Source organism: Puntigrus tetrazona, chromosome 3 (genome assembly GCF_018831695.1).
Source record: "Puntigrus tetrazona isolate hp1 chromosome 3, ASM1883169v1, whole genome shotgun sequence".
NCBI classification, from domain to species: Eukaryota; Metazoa; Chordata; class Actinopteri; order Cypriniformes; family Cyprinidae; genus Puntigrus; species Puntigrus tetrazona.
In genome coordinates this window covers 12,883,505-12,900,531 of record NC_056701.1, presented here as the reverse complement: position 1 = coordinate 12,900,531, position 17,027 = coordinate 12,883,505, and the positions used below count along the sequence as shown (strand labels likewise).

The following is a 17,027-nucleotide window of genomic DNA, read 5'->3' as shown; positions in this document are numbered from 1 at the left end:
TCTCTCAAAATTCAGCAGGTTTTCATGAAAAAAAATCATTATGTTGATATGTTGAAGTGTATGAAAATGTCAGGCATTAACAGGCATAGATGTGGGATTTACAAACACATCTTTCCTATGCACATTACAAAATACAAAATCCTACTCCATCTTGCTTCTCAGTCTTCTATGTGTTTTCACTCTTGGACCTCCAGCATTCTCATCTGGAACTCAGTTTGCAGCACTTTAATACTACTGTTTATTGTGAAAGGTTGCAAGCAAAGCGACAAATATCAGATCAAGTTGGAAGCCTTAACCTAAACGCAGCTGTAGGAGGTGCTGCTGGTGACGAGGTTCGGTTTCACTCTCTCTTAAGCTGGGCTCACTCGGTGAGGTAGAAGTGCATCTTGTCATTGATGTTCTTCCTCTCTGGGTTGAGCCTCTTCAAGATCTGGGCGAGCACGTTGACCGTTTGCTCGCTGCTAAGGCCTGTGCGCTTAGTCTGGAACTTCTTCAGCAGGTCTTTAGTGGTCATGGGCTTCCTGATGAGATACCTGCGCACGGCATCCTCTGTCAGCTGCACATCACTAAAAGGAGATGGCAAAAATATTATACACCCCTGTGAAATAATGCCAATGATGGCATTGCTTGAAGAGGTAAAATAGGCATCGTGAAAAATTGTGATGTTGAGACATTTGGCATAAAGTTTGCTTTATGGGTGTAATACACACAGTGTTACTGGATACAGCACCGTATGCAAGTTTAACTGAGTCCTTATCTCTGGGGCTAGAGGAAAAGTCAACCCAGGACCGAAGATGTGGAGTGCGAGTTGATGAGCTAATAGTTAAATGATGTTCACGAAAAAGTACCTGGAGCTGGGAGTGGATTTTCCTGATGCTGGTTGGGGTGTGCTCTTCCCTGAAGAGCTCTGAGGGCTGGGCTCCATCTTTAACCTCTTGGCCGCTGGAGTCTCTGAGCTAGGCACAGTTGTCTGACGCTTACCTGAGACAGAGGAGAAGATACATGAAATTAAAACTTATCTAACACTAAAGAGAAAGAAAAACAAGAACAACTTTGTAGGTCCCATACACTTGCATGATGTGGACTATATAGTTTATTTTTCTTAAGGACTTTATCTTTATATTCACCTGAAGAAAGAGTCACAAACATCTGTGACATCATGAGGGAGCGTAAATAAGAGAATTTTTATTTTTTGCTTAAGTATCACTTTACTTGACAAAAGTGTGTTAAATAAAAAACAACAACAATAATCTATTTCCATGATATTTTCTTGCCACATTAACATCAAGCAGTAGAATATTTAATGGATAATAAGGATAATAAGGAGTGTACCTTGCTCCAGTTTGTTGGCAGCGGCACGGAGAGTGTTGGAAGTGGCAGCATTGTCAATAGAAGGTGTGCCAGGCCGACTTCCTGTTCTTGAACTACCTGCTGAGCCACGACCACCCCCTCGTTTAGGAGGAGTGCGCTTCTTCTGTGAGAGGGGAGACAACAAGAGAGCACTGTACCATACACACATGAAACAACATTAGAATTTTCTCTCATATTCACTCCCACACACACACACACACACACACACACAAATATAAAGCATTACCACCATGAACAGTGCTGAAGCTGCCTCTCCTTCAATATCGCTGTCCTCAGAGCTGTCGGACTATACACTGCTGTCTGCAACAACATACACAATAATATTTACAAAATGGAAAAAATTAATAAATGTACAAATATAGAGACTGCCAACAGTGTATAGGACTATGAAAGAATAGCACTTAAAAATGAGAAACCATTATCAATAATAATAATAATAATACACTAAGTATACACTTAGAAGTTACTTTTAAAATAATTCAGTGCATTATTTTACTGTTATGTTTAACTAGAATTAACAATGTCTATTTTTTTAAGCATAATTGATTTTTTTTTTTAAAGGTTTCATATTACAAAAAAGTGTAAAGTTATAATTAATCCCTTAATCAAAATTTTCTAGTGGTATGCCTAGCATCCAATAAACATCACGTCTGTAACTCTTTCAAATACAAAGAAAAAATGCAAAAAGAGATTGCCTTTATCTTTCTTTTTCTTCTTTTCCCCCTGCACTGGTGTCTTCTTTCCATCCTCTTCCTCTTCTTCCTCCTTGCCTTCTTCTTCATTCTTGTTTTCTTCCTCACTCTCTTCCTCGCTGTCAGACATTTCATCAATCCCTGTAAAAAAAAAAAAAATAGAGCTTCATGGAGTTTAACCAAACATTAAAAAACAAAGTGCATTCTTTCAAAAACAAAACACTTTCAGAGTCACTAACCTTTAGGGACATCCTCTCCCTTGTTGGGTTTGGTCTTCTCCGGCTCTTCTTCTTCAGAACTAGAGCAAAGAAAGAATGATGATGATTAGACCGCAGTAACCGTGAAGAGAGACTTTGGATAAAAGGCAAAAGTAACGGTCCATAAAGATTTGTGTAGGCACCTGCTCTCATCAGACATGTAGTCCACCTCCAACCCCTCAAAGTCACCATCATCACTATCCTCGATCCCTTCCAGGTCACTGCCCTTTTTCTTCTTCTTCTTTCCCTTGCCTTTGGGGCCTTTGTCCTTTTTAGCTTTTGACTTGGCTTCATCATCTGCATTGAAAGATGGCATTTCGGTAAGAAAAAAGCCCCACATTTGACACTCCTCTCATTCTCACAGCCTTCCCTCACCGTCTCCATTGCTGCCGTCGCTCTCATCGCTGCTCATTTCCAAATCATCCTCAAGGTCATGTATGCGCAGGTCTCCTCCCCTGCCTCCCTTCTTCTTTTTTTTCTTCCCCCCCTTCTCTCCTTCCTCCTCATCGTCCTCTCCTCGCTCCTGTTCTCGGAGGCGTCGTTGAAGCATGATACTGAAGTGATTCACCACTTTGTTTCTCCTATATGGAACAATAAGACGATGTGACGTCTGCGATTTAGACGCGATGAGTGAAAGCGGCCACTCATCCTGCCCTCACCTTCCCCATTCCTCTTCTGCCTCCTCTGCTGTGAGCGTGCGGTGTTTGGCCTGCGGTGTGAAGTTGTACCAAGCGTGCACTGGAAACGCCTCAAAGGCCCCATCGGGACACTGTGTGAAGATGTAGTAGGAAGCATTCTCTGTGACTCCACCTTTTTTCAGACCCTTGAATCTGAGTCATAAAGAGGAACAATAGGGCAGTGATTTAATGAGATGTTGTCCTCATAAAGAGCAACGTAATTAGAGCGTAGTATAACAATATAAATATAGCATACATATCTTAAATCACCCGTATGAAAAAGTTTAATTTAAAATCTAATGCTGCTTGATATAACTGGTATCTGTTATCATATTAATTGAATTTATAATCACAATCATAAACACACTGGTTTGTAGTGCAAATAATTGTTCCTATAATTGCATTTTAATATACAATAATTATTTTAGTAGAAAAATCTGAATGAAATCATTTATTGAACAACAATTATTGGCTTATTAAAGCTTTACTGTATGCATGGGCAGCTAATTTAACGAAAAATGCTAAAAGCAGAAACTTGCACCTTCTTCCTGCCTTGCCATTAACTTTAAGGATCCAGGGCTGGTCCTCCACCTTGAACTCCTTTGTAACGATACCATACTTCTTCCTCCGTGCTTCCTCTCTCTGTTTCTTTCCAAATTCACTGCCTGCTGCCCCCTCCTGGGTCTCCTCCTCACCATATATACGCCTGTTGCTCATGTCACGCTCCATACGAGCCTGAAAATTGCATTCACACACACACACACACACACACACACACACACACACACACACACACACAGAGCGATCAAGAATTAAAGAGAAGGCAAATTTTAAAAGAAATGAAAGCAAGGAAGAGTAAGCAGTGGCCATATATAATGACTGTTACCTGAGTCCATGTGGAACAACTGACTTTATCACCAGCATTGAAAGCCATTATGTTGTACTTCTTACTGGTGTTTCTGTTGGGCAAAATACAAAAAATCTGATGTCAACCGCTTTTTTAGAGCCCCGTAGAAACTGTAATTAAATTTCAAATTAAAGTACAATTGTAAAGTAAATAAAACACCAAACTTACTTAGGAACTCGTACAACATACTCTGTTGTGGAGGAACTGCTGCTACCCTGCAAACAAAAGTAATCTCTTAGGCCTAAGAGAGAGATAACACTCACACAAGGTGCAGTAGAATGATTTTAATAGATACAAATTTAGAAATAATTTCTAAAAGTTCACACAATCTGCATTCTGCCCAATCGCCCTTAACTTACCAGCGACGTCATCACTGCAGAGCAAGAAGGCCCGTTAATAACCTGTGAGAACATACAAGAGTATGAATACATGTACAACAGAGCAATTTCACGTCTCTTGTTGTGCTGGTTGCAGCAGAACCTAAAACAAAATAATGAAAATATCACATATCATACATGAATTTATTCTGTCAGCCGAAGTGTTGGAGAGCAAAAGAGTTACCTAAATGTAGTGAGCCGGTCATGTTATTAATATATTGACTTCCTCTAGGCAATTAGGCTATAGGCTAAAGCTTTTTACTGCCGCTGACATTTGAGTTTTCACCTCAACAATGTTTTTATAACACATTTTAAGAGTTGAATGTGTTACGTGGCTTGCTTACAGAAAAATGAATTCATTTCAGATTAAAAATTATTTAGAAATGATATACCGCGAAACTGTTGTTAATTCTGAACGTTCGTCGGTAACTTGTTTGTATTTTTTCTCCCGTCTTCTAAACAATATATTAGCCCCCTTTAATATATCATGTTCATATATTTCAGAGCCTGGCTATCTAAATGATTTAAACTTTACATAAGCCTTTATTAAAAGAGACAAGGTCCTTAATATTCTTGTTGTGCTGTATTAATTCACCAACAAGGATATTCCTCTTTGAACATAAGCAAAAACGCATTAAGCTCGCCGCAAATCAACTACTTGTAAAGATGTTGATGAACGTGTGAAAAAGAATTGAACGTACCTTCAACCGGCTAACCAGATAACATCCGATGCTTTACGTAGCTTCACTTTATAACACTTATCACCTCGTCCGGCTGCTGATATTGTTCCCCTTTGCGGTATTTGATAAACCGAGTAAATTCGCCTTCCAAAAATAGATAAATAAATGAAAATAAACAAATTTAAGGATATAATACATGCAGCCCGCACCGTCCACAACTAGGTCTTCTTCTCTATGCTTGTCATCAGCTCCTTGGAGACTTACTGCCACCTGCTGCACTGAAGCGAGCATTGCAGATCTATCTATCTATCTATCTATCTATCTATCTATCTATCTATCTATCTATCTATCTATCTATCTATCTATCTATCTATCTATCTATCTATCTATCTATTCAATAAGGTTAGAAAAAATGGCATTACAAAGGAAAAGTACTTATTAGACAAATATTGCGTTATAATGACAAGTTTAATTTCTGTCATTTATCATGGTATTTCTTGATTGTTACCTTTTAAAAACAAGTTGTCGATGAATGTTAATAATTAACAGACATACATGCAGTGTAAATATAATCTAGAAGTAATGCAATACTTTACCACTAAATAAGACGTTTTTTGAAGGCTAGGTAAACAGGCTTTAGGCTAATTAGAGACAATAAACACATTTTTTTTATTATTAAATCATTATTTCATTTAAATTTTTTGTTAAACACAGGGTCGTTTATGATGCTTAAATTATAAAATGCGCATACTGAAACATAGAGTGTTTTATTTGTATGGAGCAGATGTCTGTCTTAATATTCAAGAAGAACTAGAGAAAATATGAAATAGGTTTAATGTTATTATAATTTATAATCTAAAATTACCATTATGAACTCAATCCCTTGCCATCTTCGAGAAAAAGCCTAAAAATATATTTCTTTTCTAACTTTAGCGCTCTTTATTCTACATTTTATTAAGCCCTCTATAATAGCGTGCCTATTATTTTTCTTAAACTAATCCTAAACTGCAAAAATCATCATATGAACATGAACAGACTTGTTTTAGACAATAATCATCCAAACAATGCGTGAAATTTAAAAAAAACCCAGCAATGTTTTAAGCATTTCCAATGTTTTATTGTAAAGAAATAATATTTAAGCTGTAATTTTGTAGTTAAAATAGTTAAAACTGTCAAAAAATATATTATTTCAACAGTAAGGCCTAACTAAAATTATAAGATAACAATAAGACAATAGATTTGGATCTTTTATTCAAAAACAATACATAATTTGAGATAACATTCACTGATAATCTGAAAAAAGGACAAATCTGTGATGTACTGCTAATATATAATTAAAAGTGTGTGTATTAAAACCACTTATTTATTCATATTCATAGGCCAAACGCTGAATTTACCACTTAATTTTTGCAAAGCTAAGTCAGTTATAAGACAACATATAAGATAAACAAAATAATAACAACAAAAAGCATAGCAATCTAGTAGGCATAACACACACACACACACAATATTGTTCATGTAGGCTTGATTTTAACCAAAGTCACTGTGCACCCATAGCAAAAAGAGAGGAGGAAGAGGATGAGGAAAACACAGGCCATATTCCAAGTCTCTTCCACTGTATCCTGTTTAAAGGTTTCAGGCTTGTTCTCATTCATAAATATAGCCTCTTCAAACAATGCTGTAAAAAAAAAGCAGAAGAATAGGTTAACACTTATACAACAATATTTCCTTGATAAAAAAAAAAAGTTTTAGTAATTTAAATCTAGTGTACTTGTTCTCGTTGAGACGTTCTCGTTGAAGATACCAGTAACGTGAGAGACCTTGCAAGTGTACACCCCACCAGGTGTCAAGTCTGAAGGTTGGAGATCCAGGCGACTTTGGATACTAAATTTTCCATTAGGGCCTTTTGCAGGGTTTGTGATGCTGTCGGCAGACATCTTAGTTTCACCTAGCCACCAGGTGATGTTGATGTCAGGTGGGCTGAAACCAAATACCAAGCACACTAGCTCAGGCACACTAGTACCCTGCAGCAGCTTTACAGACGGAGGAGAGTGAGTCAACGAGGCTAAAAAAAAAAATTATAATAAATGTTAAGAGTTTTATAGTTATATTACGTATACATGTACAGTATTATACTTTATAATACATACATACACAAAATCATTTAAATTGGGCTATATAACTTGAAGCAGCATTTAGAAGTGAAATTGTAAATTGCATAAGGCCTAAGTCTGTTTCCGTGCCTAAGTCTAAGACAGTAGAGATAGCAATGCTAGATTTCACCAAATATAAGATGTTTCCAATCAATCTGATTTCTGATTTCATTTTTCAGGAAATATCTGTTTTAGGCTCATGATCAGGGGTATGGAAAGGAATAAGCTACCATTTCCCACTGATTATATTGGGTAGGGTTAGGTTTAAGGGTAGAGATTGGGATAAGTCTATATTTTTGGACAGCAGTGTTGATCCAGACACATGTCTGACTCGCTGTGTGTGCAGATATAAATACCTCCTTCTAATCTAATAAAAACATAACGATTCCTATGAAAACATAGCTACATATTTTGTTTGCATATATTACACTATATATATTATATTAATAGATTTTCCTAATACCTGCATTTGGGATGGACAACCATATCTTCTTAAACGTATGTGCCTCATTCACACAGTAGCTAACATTTGTCTTTAAAATACTGTCTGTATGAATGCGCAATGGGTGTCAAGCCCATATTTCTTTTCAGTAACCATAGCGACAGTGACTGAAATAATATCAAAGATGGCGACATCCGCAAAACTGAAAGTCTTATTACTTTCTGACATGACAAGAGTCCAATCGAGCCTCAAGTTCTTTCATCAAACCGTCATTAACCGACAGCAGCTTTTAAATTTGGGTGAAGAGCGGATTTGAGTCGTCATGCAGATCACAAAACTGTCTAGATCTAAAACTTTCATATTACATGCAGCTCATTTCTCTGTCACTGTAAGTTACATGTTTATGGGACAGACCAGAATACGGTTATCATACCCATAAATAATAGAAATAAGTGTAAAAGTAATGGCCTCTTTCACACTGCACCTTTAAATTTAAACCTTGCTTTAAAAATGCATCAAAGTTTATCAAAACCAACTAAAATGAAAACAGTTTTAGAAATTAAATCAGATCCATCAATTTCTTCCAGATGGCACCCACCATACACGTTCTCTATAGTGGCCTTGAATGGATATTGGGATGATTCATGAGAAACAACACATGAGAATGTGCCATCTTTCCACTCTGATGCAGGCAGCATTAGGGCACTATGCATCGTAAAACCTCCTGAAGTGTGAGCAGCCACAGGACTGTTAATGAACTGAGATGCATCCAGCTGTGTCTCATTTAGTTGCCACTGCACGGTGATATCAGATGGGAAGAAACCAGTGATCAAACAAACTAGACTGGCATTTTGGAGCCCAGAGAGATCACTGTCTGAGGTCTGAAGATTTTCACAGAGGGTTGTTTTGGGTCTGCGGGCATATAAAGCAACAATTAGAAATCAGGAAATATTTTCCATAAGGGCAGTGTTCAGAACTGTGAGTGCTTACCTCGGGTTTTTGAGATGCTCTTCTGCTGTGTATCATTTGAGCAAAGATGCTTAACCTCACAGGTAAAGAGAGCGTACGAATCCCAGTCTGTAACTAAAACCTTCAACGTACTTCCTTTGCTTTGAGTCCCATTGTCATGAACTCTAGGCTTTTGTTCAAGGCCATTTGGACTGGAAACGATACCATTCACTTTCCATTGAATGGAGAATAAATTGACTCTCTGACCAACAATCAAACATGTCACATTCACAGAGGTGTCAGATCTCACACTACTTAGAGATGGACCCACCAGGTAGACCTTTGCCTGCTGACTGGATGGTGCGATTACTGTTGGACAGTGAACACGTGTTGAGAGATTACATTTGCATTATTGCATAGACTATAATATTATCAGATATCGGTATCTCATTATAATGTTGACTACAGAGAATGGGTTCCTGTCACATCTGGCATGTTTACCTGTGCAGATACTGGTACTTTTCTCAATAGTGTTCCCGCTGTGTCCGTTATCAGTCTGACAGGTGTAAGTGAACCCTCGATTCCACTCTTTCTGTGTCAGCAGTATCTCACTGTATGCTTTCACAAGACCATCATCCATTATTTTGGGCTCTAAAGCGCTGGCAGATCTCTCACTAGACTGTGAAAACCACTTGATTTTTGGGTTGAATCCTGTGCGCAGAACACAGCAGCTTCTGTGTGTCTGGACTAGACTGACCCACACTGGAAACAACAGCAAGCTCTATGGTAGGATCGCCTGAGGAAAAATATAGTGTTAAATGTTCAGTCAAGAAAACATAAAACATCATGAATAAAATTCGATACATTACATCAAATACTGTCCCCAGAAAAGGTTAATGTGAATTGATGAAATATTCATTCCTCACCAAAAATATTTCCTGTAGGTTTCGATGTCCAGGATTCGAGAGCAAATGAACTGTACAGGTAAAGGTTTTTCCATTTTTCTGGTGTTCTTTAGGTATTGTAAAATGTGTGGTCAAGGACCAGATGTTCTCAGACGAGGCCCAATCCACACAAATTAAATCTGAGATATCCAAATGATTGGCCTGGAAGTTGATGCAGACTTCACCAGAAGGGAGACCATTTACAACACACTCCAGCACAGCACTGTCTGTCTGCGTTGAATTCACAAGAGACCTCCTGATCACCACTACAGGATCTGTCTTTGTATTATCTGAGGAGCAAAAATATTCTTTATCACATTATATTTGGCTTTTAGAAGCTAAAATGTCATCAAGTGCATTGAGAAATGCAGATCAGTTTAAAATAAATCACTTACTTTTGTGAATTTCATCCTTTGCTTCAAAACATGGATGTTTGGCGACACAAACAATAGTCGTAAGAGTTCAACCAATCATTTCTGGACAAAGTCAAGTAGCTGTTAATGTTATTGGGCAGGTCTTTGATATCTTTGGTGGCTCTTTTACTTATGCCATCTGTTAACCATGACACTTCAGTGTTGTCTGGTGCTTCAACATCACAGCGAATTGTGATCCCATTCTCCGGTGTAATGTCTCTGAGATTGACTTTCTCTATTCGGACTGAAGGTTTGGAGAAAGATTGTGCTGTAGGTTCAGGTGAAAAAATAAAATTACCTTCACATTCAGCCGTCAAACTTAATGATGCCAAAACAATAATTACCTTTTAAACATTTCAGTGAGCCAGATATAAAATTTTAAAATTTCATTATTTTCTTACAGCTTACCTTTGCATGTGTTGTATTCTTTCTTGAACACTTCAGAATTGTGGGTGGCTTTACAAGCATAGTTTTTGTTTTGATATGGATAAATAGCTGGGATAAATAGCTGACTTATGTAAGTGTAGTTTTCTCATTTGATTCTGTGCTCTGAAGAATTTTATCAATTTGATTCCCGGCAAGCGTTTCACCCTCAAGCCATTGTACACTAATTTTTTCTGGGAAATAATCATTCAACTGGCACTCCAACGTAATCCCGTTAGCGTCCTCACTACTCAGCACAGCAATAGTAGGCCTTGTGATACGTTTTGCTATTAAAAAATAGACAACATCAATTAACTTAGGCAGTTTGGTATAAAGAAATGTACACATTATATGAAAATGCTTGATGAAAATGAATGCTGCTGATGTTTTAGTGTGGCGGTTATTTACATTTTGGGAATTTTTAAATGTTGCAGATACTGAAAACAAAGATGGACAGAAGAGGAAATCAGAATCATGCTTCAATGAACATAGCAAATAGCAGATGGAAATGTTAAGTAACAGTCAAGCTGAAATAGCCACCAAAAGCAGAACTGAAAACCATCTGCATCTCTGAGACATGGCTGAGCACATCTGCACAGGAAAGACACCTTGCCATTTACATAAAACGACTTGCTTGTTATGCAATTCAAGTTTTAATATACTTTGCAGCATGAAATATTTAGACTCATAAATATCCACATCTAGAAGAGCTGCGCTTCAGCTTAAAAAGAGAGAGAGAAAAAAACCAAAACCTTTGGATTTAAGAAATTATTACATCCAGATTATATTTCAAAAGGGCTTTTAAATACTTCTCTGTGTTAATAAATGCTACTCCTTATGTAGTTTACATAAACATCTTCAGAGCAGCGTTAGAGGTGATCGTGCAAATCAAAGCTTTGTAAACTAGAAAAAAATACAAGAGCAATCAAATGATTTCTTTCTTTTATTAAAGCAAAATTTAAAAACAAACAAACATCACAATCACATATTTACAGTAATGAAAAAAAAATAATAGAGCTGTTTTTCTGAGAAATCTTGCATGTCCTTGAAGGAATCTATCATTTCACCTGAAAGCACAAGTTGACACGAATTACAGACAGAAAAAACTCAATGTATGTCAAAGTGAAATGGACTTTTTAAGCATAATCTCTCATCAAACGATTAAATAATCGCCACGAAATTAAAATAAACCTATAAAATCTAGTTTCACGTTTATCCTAAACTAAAAATCAATTACAAAAAACTAAAAAAATGTATACCTTAACAATAGTAGCCCCTATGCTGTAGAACAAGGTGATGAGGAACAGGAAAACAAAGGTTACAGCGGTGTTTGCAATGTCTCTATCATCTGTTTCAGTGGTGTCATTCAGAGGATTCTCAACCCACACAATACATTCTGCAGGAACAGACAAGAACACATTTGAATGACTCCACTGTGCAGCACCAACATGTTCTGTTATAATTACAATATTTTAAGCGTTTTGCCTGCCCTTCCAGTAAAAGGACACCAGCTGCAATTTTATGAAAGAGAAAGAACCATGATTGAATTATACAGTTTTTGAGATTTGGGACTTTTCATCTGTCATGTTTCGTCTTGTTAATGAAATAAAATATTAGCAGAGAAAGGTGACCCTGACAACCTCAAACAAGTCAGCTAATGGCGTCTTGGCATGCTGTAGATCAACTGATGTGACTATAAATTAGCAAACTCTAATAACTGAACTGTTATAGGGAGCATAATGTGTTCATGTGATTATAATATCAAACAGTACAAATGACATAAAATATGCACACACACACACACACACACACATACATACACACACAGACAAACATTTACTTCCATTATTAAGCCAGCTAATGGTTTAACGATATTAGATTTTTACTGCAGAGTTATATATTTAGACTTTATATATTAAATATATATATTTATTTTTAATTTATGATTATTCAAAATTGCTTGATTCATTATTTTATTTTTGATATTTTAGCTAAAGCTTTATCTTTCAATTCGAATACATTTTGTGCCATTCAATAAACATACTTTTGTCTTATTATTTCAGCTTATGTGATGATATTTTATAATGTTTATTATCTTTAATGCTCACATGTACCGCTTTGACAGAGAAACACGATAAACAAGTATAATAACAAAAATTAAATGCACAGGAATTATGCTTTGTTTCTTTTTATTAGTCTCTTCCTAAATGCAACGTGCAAGAAAGTATCTCAAAGAAGCAAGAAGCCACAAACATTAAAGACCAACACGATTACAAAAATGGACATGCAACCCAAAAGACAAAAGGAGAAAACAAAATGAGCACTTAACAGGCATAACAGGAGGACACCACATACACAATGCTCTAGGCCTTGCAAGATGCAGTATTCATACTTAGATTAATTACACCTGCCTTATCAGTATCGTCAGTAATAGATCTGGTCAGTACGCGCATATTGTCATCGATGCTTTTCGTGATACACGACACAGCTGAACACTGTGCCATTCTTCCATTTGGAAGCATTAACTGTTAGCTGACTGTAGACTGAAAAGGTTTGATCGTTCTGAATTGGCAGGCTAGTGGTGTATTTAGAAGTCACAGGTTCATCGTCAGCAAGCCAAGACACAAACACCTCTTTGGGGTAGAAGTCTTTCACGTAACATGTCAGGGTCACCGGTTCGTCTGGTCTGTGCTCTGGGGGCGCTAATATGTAAACTGTGGGTTTCTTGGCTGTTCCTGGGACTAGTAATACAAGATCACAGTTAAGTATAGAATGAGTCATGAGTCATTATTTTTGATCAAACTCTATATCAAAGTCAGTTGTATGAAGTATGAACTGCATGATGTTGTACAAAAAGAAAAACATACCATTTTCTCTGTTGAACGTTTTCAACGTGGGCTCCATGAGGTCATCGTGTTCAACCTTGCATGTAAATTTAGTGCCGTTTCTCCATTCTTCATAGCCTATTGGAGCGTCAAGTTCCACATTTGTCCCTCTAATGGTTTCTTGGCAATGTCCTTATGATTCGCTGTTATTGTTATATTGAAGGATCCCAAAAACTCTGCTGAAGCTTTGCACTTCAGCACTCCTGTTCTGTTTTTCAGCATGTCTTTATGTGAAGGAGGAACAATATCAACGGTGATTTCGTTGAACTCTACATAAGGAGCTGGGAAAACAAGACAGATTTGGGGAGACGTTAACAATATGAACACAGAAAAATCTTTCTATTTTCAAAACGTTGCGTGTTCTTAAGAAAAAACATACCTGAGTATTCAGCCTCTTTTGCTAAATTTCCGCCTTGTGCAGGAACTCGCACTTCATTTTCGTATTTTGCTTCTTCCAGTCTGCGGCACTGATTTGCAAAATGCTTGTGGCGCTATATTTGGTTACTGACTCTTTCTTCTCAGTTTTGTCACATGTGTCTATCACATTTGTCACTTCTTTATCATTCAGAGACCACTTAAATGTGTATTCATTAGGCGAAAACCGCTGGGCTAAACACATGAAGGTTGCTGTTTCATTGTCTAACTCCATTTTTGTAGGTTCTGTTAAGAACAGGGTTGCACGCAGATCTGGCGGTGGGGCTGGCAACATACAGGAGAAAGCAGAGGGGACGTGAAAAGCAAAAGAAAATAGTGCAACATACCTTTAAAAGCAAGCAAATAAACGTTCTTGTAGTCAATGACAAACATTGCGTACTTTTTCCCCCTCTTCTCCCGTTTTGTTTTATACAGTGGGGGAAATTCTCATAGGTTATTGTATTACCTAAAGTATTTCTGAAAGCCCATAGGTGCATTTCGTTGATTAAAGAAATCATATAACCTACAATGTGCTTATAAACAGCATTTTTAGACCTCAGCCTTGCTGGTGAAACATTAACTGACATCAGACATTGATAGGAAAACTGCTTGACATCCACAGTTCTGGCAGCAGGTTCACTGGTTAAATAAACCAAAGATTGTGCTAAACTTTTCCAATCAAACACGAGCCTCCACAAAGAAACAACAACGCATTCTTAGTCCGACATCACAGACGCGTGAAATAGCTAATGTAAAATGTGAACAGATTATTGTAACTTACCTTTTGGAGCAAGAGAAGATGCTTTCGCGCCTTGAGAATTTGACGCTTCGCATTGGTAAGGTTTTTGGGATCCCAATCGCTTTTTCTCACGCGCAGATGGCTGATTTTGGTATAGTCTCCGTCTTTCCCGAACGCCGGATACTGCACGACATCACTCAACGATTTCTTATCAAAATCCGTCCATTTGAAAGAAAGAGAGTCCGCGGGTGAGAAACCACTCGCCATGCAGCCGATGGTGATAAACCCGTCTGAATCAGGAGAGCACTGGGACATGGCGAAGATCGACTTTGGCGGAGACGGTTGAGCTGTGGAGACAGTGCATCGTTCTCAGACTAAATCTATATGCCTACAATGAGCTCACTTGCATAAATTCATTCAGTCTTTCAGTAGGTAGACCTACTTACACATGACCTATTAGACTAGGCTGCATGTCAAATGAATGAGTGGAAGGATACATCGATAAAATAATCGCACGATTGAATCTGAAATAAATCGATTATAAAATTTTACATAAACGTCAAATAAAACAAAATGATGCGATTTACTATTTTTACGCAAGAAGGTAACTTTGCAGATCCTATTAAATCTTGTGCCGCACACAAGCTAGGGCTAGGCTTAGCACGTACTTGACATCAACTCTAAATATTGATTGAATTTTTTTTTTTTTTTTTTTTTAAACCTAGCCTATAAGTGTTGCCCTGGTGAATGGTATTTTACAGTTTTAGACGCAGAATGCTCGACTGACCCAAGAAAAGTCTTCTGACGAGCCAATAAAACAAAATCTTGAGAATTAAGTGAAACTATTTATTTTTCGTCGACGCTATATGCTAATAAATAAAGCGTTAGCCTGTTCATTTAAACAAATGTATTAAAAATGCGACTGCATCGATTAGGCTGCTTTGCAGTTGTTTTAAAACGAATCCTTACACATAACCTATAAATGACACGTGTAAGTTAAAACAAACATATAGCCTAACACTTTAATATAGGAACCAATTTTCACTATTAAAATAAAGCGTGACCCAAACGAGCAGACGGTACAAATAATTATTCATTTTCAAATTATTACAAAGTTCAGTGTTACAATAATGTAAGGTACATTATTGTACCACTGAACTTTGTAATAATTTGAAAATGAATAATTATTTGTAATTATTCATTAGCTTAAATATCGGCTGGGTATGGACCTACGTCGGTGTTTTGCTTGTTTAGATCTGAATTTGTATTATGAAATTCTCTTAGTAATAGCGGACGTTTATTATTGTAAAATATAATCAGGAATCGACATAGCAGTGCAAAAAGTTAAAACGCATGAAACACGTTGCAGTCTGGTTACTATTTAGTCACATTTCGCTGTTTTCAGCTTCTAATATTCACATTTTAACACTACTTGGTTTTTGTTAGTTTTCTAGCACAACGAAACATTGTAAAATGATGTAGCCCATATCTTTAACATTTTCTAATGAAATAACCATTTGACAACAATCAAAATAACTCTTAAGACTGTAAATACTGCAAATAAAATATACATGTGACATTTTGTCTTATTTTACGATACAACTGTCCTTACATTTAATAAAGTGATCTTACTGTTTGTTACGGTGACCTTGGTGCCGCTTCCCCAGTAGTCGAAAGCCCAGTTACACAATATTATTTTAATGCTACAGCGCAGTACAGAAATGTTTTTCACAAATGCTTAGGATCTGTTAAATGACACGTGTCTGATTTGTTGTTTTATACGTGGACGCATCAAATTATGTAAAATGCAGTTATTCATAATTAATGCGAATCTTTGCGTTTCTAGCAAAGCTCTGAAACATACCCCGACTTTAACGGTCCTAATCGTAGAGTAAATAACCATTTAAATGTTGATTAAATATAAAAAACTTTCTGACAACTTAGCCGATCTGTCACAATTGTTTGCACTTATATCAGATTTAGTTTAAAGTGTTTTTCTTACCTGATGTGACAGTGACCATGGTTCCTTTCCCCCAGTAGTCAAAGCATAGTCACAATGACAGTTTCACCCACAGATATTGTACAAAATCGTATTACAGGTCATTTTTATTTATTATCCTACGCCACAAAATCGACTATTTATCATTTTTATTATAATTCATTCTTGCAAAACGGACAAGCGGTCTGTATATTTTTTCCTATTATTCTATATTCTATATTATGAAATATTAAATATTTCTTACCAGATGTGACTGTGACCGAGGTGCCTTTCCCCCAGTAGTCAAAGGCAGCGTAGTCACAGTGATATTTTTAATTTCTTCAATGCACAAAAACTAACGATTTTTAAAATATCAGCAAACCCAGCTACAGTCCTTTTTGTTTTATGATTAAATGCAACATTGTTCGTGATGTTTTTTTCTTTGACTCTCTTCATTTTAAAACAAGTGGACTAAAAATATTCTTCTACTACACGTTTTTGTTCTTTCTTCTTGTAGTTTGGCTTTAACTAAACAATAATTTACGTTACAGTCATCGATAAGAGCCATAATATGACCCTAATAGTACATTTAGGTTTCGCCATATAGACCTAGGTTAATCAAAGCGACTATTTTTGAGAGGTTTTAGTGCGCACGTTCTTTAGGTTTTATTCGATATAGTTTACGATTACCGACGACCTTTCCACTATTAGCTCGGGCAAAAATTAT

The 17,027-nt window shown here is 36.8% G+C and overlaps 1 protein-coding gene, 1 pseudogene and 1 gene segment (V, D, J or C); all 3 read right to left on the bottom strand.

The window, feature by feature from the left end:
* Positions 1 to 315: 315 nt before the first annotated feature.
* On the bottom strand, positions 316 to 5,206 carry LOC122332168 (general transcription factor IIF subunit 1-like). Its single transcript, XM_043229474.1, has 14 exons — positions 4,983 to 5,206; positions 4,264 to 4,305; positions 4,073 to 4,119; positions 3,884 to 3,956; positions 3,539 to 3,732; positions 2,980 to 3,150; positions 2,696 to 2,901; positions 2,464 to 2,617; positions 2,303 to 2,361; positions 2,029 to 2,204; positions 1,598 to 1,657; positions 1,333 to 1,474; positions 849 to 981; positions 316 to 566 (listed from the first exon to the last, which is right to left on the bottom strand). The coding sequence occupies exons 2-14, from the start codon at positions 4,273 to 4,275 to the stop codon at positions 362 to 364; spliced, it is 1,632 nt and encodes a 543-aa protein (XP_043085409.1). The 5' UTR covers positions 4,276 to 4,305; positions 4,983 to 5,206; the 3' UTR covers positions 316 to 361.
* Positions 5,207 to 6,194: 988 nt separating this feature from the next.
* LOC122341302 lies at positions 6,195 to 16,371 on the bottom strand (annotated as a pseudogene).
* On the bottom strand, positions 12,471 to 13,375 carry LOC122332158. The segment is given in 2 exon segments: positions 12,471 to 13,025; positions 13,152 to 13,375. Coding segments are annotated over 2 exon segments (321 nt in total).
* Positions 16,372 to 17,027: the final 656 nt, after the last annotated feature.